The sequence below is a fragment of the Lycium ferocissimum genome, chromosome 6, assembly GCF_029784015.1.
Source record: "Lycium ferocissimum isolate CSIRO_LF1 chromosome 6, AGI_CSIRO_Lferr_CH_V1, whole genome shotgun sequence".
Taxonomy (NCBI): domain Eukaryota; kingdom Viridiplantae; phylum Streptophyta; class Magnoliopsida; order Solanales; family Solanaceae; genus Lycium; species Lycium ferocissimum.
The window spans coordinates 73,031,625-73,041,416 of record NC_081347.1 but is presented as its reverse complement, the minus strand read 5'-3'; the positions used below and the strand labels follow the sequence as shown (position 1 = coordinate 73,041,416).

The 9,792-nt window shown below is 32.6% G+C and overlaps 1 protein-coding gene across 3 annotated transcripts; it reads left to right on the top strand.

Moving 5' to 3' along the window:
• The first annotated feature begins 5,976 nt into the window (after positions 1-5,976).
• Positions 5,977-9,792, top strand: LOC132061019 (microtubule-destabilizing protein 60). 3 transcript variants are annotated; one of them, XM_059453901.1, is made up of 7 exons: positions 5,977-6,096; positions 6,710-6,805; positions 7,377-7,418; positions 7,509-7,607; positions 8,362-8,421; positions 8,535-8,629; positions 9,383-9,792. In XM_059453901.1, exons 1-7 carry the CDS (start codon positions 6,064-6,066, stop codon positions 9,489-9,491), a joined length of 534 nt encoding a protein of 177 aa, XP_059309884.1. In that variant the 5' UTR covers positions 5,977-6,063; the 3' UTR covers positions 9,492-9,792. The 3 variants fall into 3 exon arrangements, with proteins under 3 accessions (XP_059309884.1, XP_059309885.1, XP_059309886.1); XM_059453902.1 differs by lacking the exon at positions 7,377-7,418; XM_059453903.1 differs by lacking the exon at positions 6,710-6,805 and having other exon boundaries at positions 6,064-6,096.

Genomic DNA, 9,792 nt, shown 5'->3' with positions numbered 1-9,792 from the left:
TGTACTAATGCCCTGGATAGTGTATGTATACTGCAATTGTAATTATTTTTCCTCCAAGCTCTAACAGTATTAATATGAGTAGCACAATGTGCACACAAATCAATTTGTAAAACTGATTTGTTTTGATTGCAAAAACTTAATGTCTTAAATTTTTTTCAGAACTTCGAAGCACGTATATCATTCAGCTATTATCCTCGCATTTCAGACGCTCCAACACGATAAATTTTCATTTATGTCATTTAGCTATTATCCTCGCAATTCAGACGCTCCAATGCGATAAATTTTCCTTTTTCCTGGTGCGAGTTACCATCCAGAATATATTAGGTAAAAAAACTTGCAACTTTGTTATACATAGGCACTTGTGACAATCCAGAATGAGATTTGTTGTATCAAAGTGTCTATCTTTGTTCTCTCCTCATGTTCTTATGCTCTTGGATTGTCTTGCTCTCAAATTAGCCCATCGACCCTAACCACTAACGTTAGCATGCTGACCCATCCATTTTTTTTGCACGGATTGTCCTTCAAAGTACAGTGTACTACAATTTTTGACCGTTGGCACAAAAAGTGATGAAAATCTTACGAGGTTACGGGTTCGAAACCCGCTCGGTCAAAAAAAAAATCGCAAGGTAAGGCTTCGCGAAAAGTCTGTCTTATAAAGCAGGATTTGTTTTAAAATTCTGTCCGAAGGCAAAGGTAATAAAAAATAAAAATAAAAATAAAAACTTTTGCCTTAAGACTGAGGTTTGACTTAAGGCAATTTTTTTTTTTTTCTCTGTGGATTACACAAAGTTGGGCCCGAGATAGGCCTCGCACTTGCGATTTTTTTTTGACTAGCGGTATTGACGAGAAAGGCCTCGGGATATTTTTAATGAAGAGGCCAAATTAAAGATCACCCTCGAATAAGGACGATCGTGCAAATTGCCCGGTCGCATCTACTTCAGGCCCACTCCTCTTGGGCCTCCTCTGCTTCAAAAAAATGCAAATACTAATAATAATAATCCACGTGTAAACGCGAAGCTGATTACGTATGTGCGAAATTTTGTTAGGGGGTACATTTGGTGCATGGTATAAGCGGGATATCCAGCGTTTTTTTATCATGCATCTTGGTAGAAGGTATAAATTTATCTGCTACCAAACGAGTATAAAAATGAGCTCAAATCACAGGATGGGATATCCCTTTTTTATCCCCGCCTAACCTTGGGATTATTTTATCCCATCTCCCAGATGGGATAAATTAGTTCCGGCATTATAATCGTGGGATTATAATCCCTGGATAATTTAGTTCGCATACCAAACGACCCCTTAGAAAATAGTACAATTATCCCTCATTGGTTGTGTAAGCGTTTATAACTCTCCCTCCTTTGCCTTAAAATTTTAAGTGGGATGTTCATATTCTTTCACTGGTTTATTGTACTTGTCAGAGGCGGACGCACCCTATTCGGAGGGGGGTCACGTGCCACCTCTAATCTCGAAAAAACATTGCATATATATGGGGTATACACAGTAAAAACCGTATGTATATTTAAAAGGACGAAAGCAAGATATATCCATTACTTTGGTGCAATTGATTGTTGGGCCCCTTATGTCCTTGCATGAAACTTGGGTTCGATTCTGGCTATAGCAGTTCGCACAAAAAAAAAAAAAAACAGAAGAAGAAGAAGCCCCAAATCAAATCTTTTTCCCATTCTAAACACGTTCTCCTCCTTCCAATATTGAAGTTTATACTATTTTACTAATACCTTATCATAATTATTAAGTTTTCAAAGAGTTGCACGCCAAATTTTAACAGTAACAATTGACATGTCAATATTAAGGCATTTAGTTATTAGTGCCCCCTCTGTGTCAAAATCCTAAGTCCGCCTCTGGTACTTGTCATGTTCTTTTTCTTGTACTGGTTTTTTCTACCTGTCATGTTCTTTTTCTTGTACCGTTATACATATGTGGGAATATTATGGAAAACTTTTTTGTAGGAACGCTTCCTCTTTAATAATTCCTATGCGGTGTGAATATGAATTTGTTAGGCCAATGATCACTTTTTTTTTTTCTTGCCTTCATGTGTTGTTCTCTTTCACGTCTTGGGTTGTTACTCTGTCTGCTCTTCTCCCAACTGGGATTTCAAGAAATGCATTTTTTTTTTCAGCTTTAGCTTTCTAACCTTTTTATGGAGAATGAAGATTAATATTTACACAATTTAGACGTGTCAAGCTTCTATCAACATCAAATATTGTTTCACGTATACTAGGCTTTGCCGTGGCTACTGCGAAATCCATTCGAAAAATTTTCAACCTCTATCAGGGACCTTAAAAATATTTAGCAAAATTTTATATATTTTTATTCTAAATCCTTCTTCTTCTTCACTTTTTTTTTTTTTTTTTTTTTTTTTGTGAATATGGTATATAGTTCATCTTGTATATCTTGATTATTCAATCAGTTACATGCTAGCTTTACTATTAGAGATATTTAGTAACTCTATTCACTAAAATTTAAATAAACATTTGTGTAAGAAACATATAGACGGTTACGATAATATTTTTCTAACTTCTCATAATTTAATAATCTCAATTTCATAACACTATCTAGATGTCAAAATAATTTCATACAATTAGAACAATTCAAGTCTATTTTGAAGTGAAAAAATGGTTTAATCCAGTATTTATAAGAAACAATCAACTCTACAGGAGACTTCATCTTTTTAAAATTATCAAAGTAGTCATCAATTTGTTCACTTTTATATATTGCATAATGTTTATTACTCTCTAACCATGTGAAGGTGTTTGATTAGACACAAAGTATAAGAGAAAATAACGATTTTTGAAACTTTTGGTTTAAAATACGCCAAAAGAAATTTTGTGACTACAAATTATCTCATAAAGGGTAAAATGAGATGTCATTCTTTTGATGAAAAGCAAAAGCAAGAATGTCACATAAATGAGACGAAAAGAGTATAAAATTAGAATTATTTATTTCAATAACTTCTATCACATTTTAAGAAAAGAAGTATAAAATCTAGTCTCTTTATTCATAGTTTTATAATATCTAGAAAATGTATATAAAATAGAAAAAATTGGGGCCTTCATTTTGTGTGTGTGTGTGTGGGGGGGGGGGGGGGCCGCTAAAGCAATTGCTTTAGTTGCTTCCCCCTCCAGTCGGCCCTGGCTTTTGCTTCACTAAGGATTTAATAGATATAATGAAATATGAACATGAGTTACTTTGAAGGAATTATTAACAGTCTAAATTGCGGTTGGTCAAATTATATTCATCGCTTAGCCATATGTATACACAGTAGGAGCAGCAGCAGCAACAGCACAATAATAATAGTCTCTTATATTTGCCCCTTCCATCGGAGTTTTATTTGATTAAAAACAAGGAAAACTAATTCAACTCATAAGAAAAGGCCGCTCATACATCACGCCCACACGATTTTTCTCAAAAGGTCTTATACCATTAAGAGTTTTCCTAAACCTCATACGTTTATAGCTTCTTCTTTTTTTCAACTATCAATGTGAGATTTTGTTCGCAAATCCACTAATCTCCTCATTGAACTAAGTTCCACGTGGGAAGTTCTACGTGACCCATCAACTTATGAACTTATCTGGAGATTAATAAATCGCAAGCCTAATAATTTCTTATGAACTTATCCGGAGATTAATAAATCGCAAGCCTAATTTCATACACAATCTGCGAAGTTTCATATGGCTGAAGTTCAGTCACATATAGCCGAAGTTCAACCATTTTTGCTTGAACTTCAGCTATATGTGTTTGAGGTTCATTCATTTTTACCTCATTTTAGCCATTTTGCTTGAATCTAGTCATATTTCGCTGAAGTTCACTCATTTATGTCTAAATTCAAGCATATATGGCTGAAGTTTAGTAATTTTTTCATGAAGTTTAGTCATTTTTGGCCAAAGTTCATGGCCCATCTAGCTAAAGTTTAAGCAAAAATGGAGAAAGTCAGACAAAAATGACTGAACTTCAATCTTAGTTCAGACAAAAATGATAAAAGCTCAACCATTTTTTCTTGAACTTCAGACAGAGATGCATGAGCTTCACTCATACATAACTTGAAATATTATGTCTGAAATTTATTTTTTTCAAGCTTAGCTTCAGACACTGAAGGTCCGAAATGGATATATGTGCAAAACTTTTAAGAAAATGGGTACCCGTTGAATGGCGGAGTTGGCTGCCAAGTCAAATATTTACGTTCTTAGCTTTGTTGTCTATTTCCTTCTTGCTCTGTCACTTACATTATAAGTCTTTAATATAAAATTAGTTTTAGTCTGATCTCTTTTGTCCAAGTCATACATGAACACTATGTTATCAGTGAATAAAGTTGCAATAAGTACTAACAAACTTGAAATATAAGCATTTCAAAATTAGTTTGGTTGCTATTCGATTTCATGACCTAACTATATGACATGCTCAATTTAATTTATCCCCTTTGATAAGATACCAACAAACTGCCCAAGAAATGAAAGACTACCTTCCATCTTTGTTTATTTAACTGTTTTACTAATTGAATAATTGACTGCAATTAGTCTAATCAAAATCTTAATCCCTACGTTGAACCCTTTTCATTACAATGACATAAACTCATAACTCCATCAAGTTTGTTAAACAGTTAGATTGTTTAATTAACATGGATTTTGACTTCCTTTTTCTTTTTTATTGTTTAATGCACAATTCTTAAGCTTTTAAAGTATGGTAAAATAGTTTTAAATATCTTCAACATGAGGAACAAGACCACCAAAACTTGTGGCGAAATGGTAAGTACTCCTTCATTCTTAATCAGAGGTCTCGGGTTCGATCGCTGAGAATGAAGTTGTCTTTGGTAGGTACGATTTTCCCCAACATAATGAGACTTTGCCGTGCAAATCGGGATTAGTCGAGTCTCAAAGCGAGTAATGGAAACCAGGTGGAATTTTTTGTTAAAAAAAAAAAAAAAAAAAAGGTGAATAGGATAGACAAAGTATATATCATATAAACTGAGATTAGTCGAGTCTCAAAGCAAGTATTGGACATCGGGTGGAAAATTAAAAAAAAAAAAAAAAAGACGAATAGGAAACAGTTATACAAAGTATATATCATATAACGTGAGTCCGGCCTACGCTTATGCCTTTGTACATATGTTCTACATATTTCACGTCGATAATTTGTGCTTGTGGGTTAAGATCACATCTGACTGAGTCAGAAAAAAAAAAAAAAATATATTGTACATAATGTGGTATAATCTTGTCTACTGAAATGCTTACCCGTAAGTCTCTTTTTTGCCGTTTTGTCTAGGTATTGAACTCCACCTTAGTTGCCGAGTGATCATAAAGACAGAATATATATGAATGGAATCGAGAAAATTAAAGTTAAAAATGAGGCATACATATGTGTGAGGATAATTACCTCATGAATTTCCCTTTATCATTATCTTGAGCCACAAAATTTTCTCTCGCTTTTTTATTTTTTTATTACTCATTTAGGAATTTCTTGACATGCTATAACTCGAATTCGCCGTGTAAGGCCCATTAAGGGGTAGCGCTCGCTATCAGAATATTTTTCATATCCAGAGTTCACGGGTTCGAACTCTGGATAAGGTGGAGTGATCATATCCATCCCGCCAGAAGTCCACAACCCCTTGGTGTTACTTGTTGTAATTATGTCTAGTGAATTGTCATCACCAGACTTAAGAATGTAAACTTATCATTAACTTAAGCTACTGATAAGATATGTATGCATGAATATCATAAGTGAATATTCATCATATGAAGAATTAAGCATGAGTTTTTACTTATACTTAATTAAACATATGCAATTATAAAGTTTAAATTATGATACTTAATTAAACATATGCAATTACAAAGTTTAAATTATGATATGAGAGGGATTTTTAATCTGAAAGTTTGGTAGAAAAGAGAGATCACAAATTTCTGAAAAATGTTTGTGATGGAGCAACAACAAGTGATTCTGATCCTAAGACAAGTGCAAATCTCCAAACTCCTTTTTATCACATGGTGTGTTTGTATTATATAAATGTAAGTTTCAGTTAGAATTAATCATATCCCTTTAGCTAACCACATGGAGAAACCAAACATCAAATCTTCTCAAAAGGTGAGAATTATGATTTTACCGGTTTTTCTGCAAACACCTGTTCTACTCTTTACTATGAGTTTCTTTCGTTCTACTCGGTGTCTAGTATTTCTATTGGTAGAACATATCTCAATTACTCTGAACTTCCACCATGTATTTTACTATTCAGTATGAATTATTTTGGTTGTTCACATGGTGTTCAATGTTTGTATTGGTGCCCCGACGAATCCGAATTCGCACCACACGTAGGGGGGGGGAGATGCTCCACCTGCTAAGATTTTCATGGGGGCTCGAACCAAGGCACTACTGGTTTAAATGAAGACCCTATTCATCCCATCATTACTCTTGTTGGTACTCTATGATATGACTTGAACTTATATACACGAGAGTTTTTAAAAAAGTTTCACTATTAGGTCATCTTTACTTGTTGTAGAAGGTTCTTGACTTATTTTTAAGATTACACCAGATCTCACTTTCTAGAGAGAGTTAATTACTTGTAGATATTTTCCGTTCTGATCTCGCAGTGTAAAAAATTCTTAATTTATAATATTATCGGTGTATATAAGTTAAAGTCATTTACTATTTGGTTTAATATTTTCAACTTCCTTTTTCTTTTTGATTGTTTAAATTTCAGCTCGTGAAGAGCAATTCACAATCTCCAATCCACTCTCCTGGAAGAGTAACAAGATCAAGTTCTCCTCGACATCAATTGATGAAGAACAATAATGTGGTAATTAAGATGATCTAAACTTTAAAGTCTCATTTCATTTAGTGTTTCACACATTAGTCAATCACATGTTTTGATAGAATAAACTATTACTTAATAAATATAGGAATATACATTTATTAGCTTGTGTGAAGAATTTTACATCATCAGTGTGATCTTTTTCAGCTGTAATAAGCTACTTAATTTGTTTTTCCAAATTATCAATCCGTACATATTAAAAAATCACAAATTTTTGACTGAGTTCGTCGGAAATTGACTCGCTGATAACATTTATCGACAAACTTTTATCGGAAATATCATATTTTCGATGGTGTTCCCATGAAAACGTCAGATTTTTTTGGCAGTGATGACATTTACTAGTTACTAAAGACAGTTATAAGGAGACATTAATGTCTTTTTCTTTTGACATTGGTGTCAGTTTCTTATGTAATTGAGCTTTAATGAAATGACTAATTTTTTCATAAATCTTGACTTAATTTTCTCAAATATGAAATATTTGTATGGTCTATATGTTATGCCTTGACTTTTAAGATGCTTCAACATTTATATACTTAGCTTTAAAATGTCTTTACAGTTGAGAGATGACCCAAAAGAGAAATCAGTTGACAAAAACAAGGTATAATACTAGAGTATGATTAATAAAGTTCCCTTCAAAATTAAGCACAAAATTTGAGAGCTAATTAAAATTAAACTTAATTATGTATAGGCTCAACAAAAGTCACTAGCAAAGGATAACACAAAACAAGTGGAGATCAAACTTCATACTCAACAAAGAGCAAGGAGCCGTGCATTATTCAATTACTCTGTAAGTGTAATTAGTTGATGTTTATTCATGTCATTAGATGTGGCTAATTTCGCCTTAATTAGCATGATTTTCGAAACATTTGGCCTGCTATTCACTATTTGATAATAAATGTGATAACAGGATATATACGATTTTTTTCCTATTTCACAAAAGTGTGATAACAAAGGCCACTGTATTTTACAAGTGTTGTTTTAGGAATCACACATGAAAATTGTGGCCTATAAGGATCAAGTCATAGAATATCAAAAGCGCAGCCATAGGGGGCATCAAGCATGGCTTTTGACATAGATGGTTCCAGGATTTTTTTACTTTATGGATTCGGAATTTTTTGTACGTACATTTTATTTGAATTTTTTGTTCAGAATATTATTTGTACCTATGTAATATGTTTTTTAACATATGTAAAGTGTCTAAGTCAAAACTATTCAATTGCGCTCGTTATAATGTAGATTTGTCACTAGCCTTTGGTCAATGAAAACACCATGCTTTTTGGTAAACGGTCTCAATTGCTTCTTGAAAAGAGTTGCCTTAGAGAAAGGTTACACTTGAAAAGAATTGCTTACGTTGAAAAGTGTGACCTTTGATCAAACACTATCTGAGAGTTTAATTTATATCTAACTTGATGCGCTCAAAGAGTCATCTTAAATATTATGTTAGTTTAGAGAAAATCCCCTCATTTCATTGCTTTAATTTCACTTACAAGGAAAAAAAAATGAAAACTTTAAAATACTACTCTAACAAAAGAAATTCACAGATGGCAACCAAGTTTTACTTCATACAGCAACAGAAGAAAACAGTAGAGAAGGTACAAAAGGTAAGAATATATATCTCTTAAAAATCATTAATTGTTTTATAACATTCACATTCTTATTATATATACCATTTTTTGTTTTGTTTTGTGTAACAAACAAATATTTTTGTGGACAGATGATAGAGGAAGAAGAAGTTCGTATGCTAAGAAAAGAAATGATACCAAGAGCTCAATTGATGCCAATTTTTGATAAGCCCTTCCTTCCACAAAGGTATAATAGTTAAGCAAATTAAAGGACAAAAAAGTTAGTTCTCTATTATAAAATTTTCCCCTCTGAACAAATTAAAAAAAATAGATGAAATTCCTAAATTCACATGCATATTTTCTAATTAGACAAAAAAAATGAAATTGAGCCAAAGAACAAACGTTTTTTTTTTTTTTTTATGAAAGATAGTCAGAGGACGCGTGGATTCATAATTTTTAAATTATGGGTTTTGCACCATGATTTTTTTTTGTTTATTGGATTTTGGATAGATTTTCTTTAATACATATATATTAAATACTTTATTTAACACAACTACAGGATTTGAGACAAAGCTACTAGTCATGCCGAATCCATAACTATATCAGTGGCTCCTTCCCTGAGGATAGTGATCATAAGATATTGTCATATTGCTGAGGGACAACCTAATTTTTTTTATATCTCCCTCTTTGTGTTGCACGACAATTCCAGAATCTAAACTTAATGAATTGAAGATTCTGAGTTCTTTGAGAGTATCAGTTCAAGACCTAACATTTATACTATTTCCCGAGATTTTCACACATCCATACGGTCTTATATGTCAAACATAATGGGCTAATTGAATTCTCCCTAACACTATAGGTCCGAGTGGCGTAACCACATAGAGTGAAGATTGAGTCAATTGAACATTTTTAATTGAAAAATTATATTGCTTATATAAGTTAAAATTTACTTTTTATACATACATCCTCTAACTAAGACTTTATGTTCTATTTACCTCAGATCAACAAGGCCTTTGACTATTCCAAGAGAACCAAGTTTCATGTTGAATGACAAATGCTCTAGCTGCATGGACTTCTCAATTTTCAGCACAATGAAGCAAGTCAAGTGATATATCTTGATTCTTGAAGGCACAATGAAGCTTAGTTTCACAATTGTCATTTTTGTCTATTGTATATATATGCTCTGTACTACTAGTTTTTGTTTTTTGACATCTTCTAACTTTCATTGTTGAATAAAAAATAAAATGCGGTTTGTTTTGTGATATCAGATTTGTGTAATTTTGTTTAGGTTATTGTACATTCTAGTTAGGGAGTTAGGATCTACTTTGATGTATTTTAATTTTTGCCCTTGTTGAATAAAGAAATGCAATCTATATGTAGTTCCTTTACATAAAAAATGACTTTGTTTGT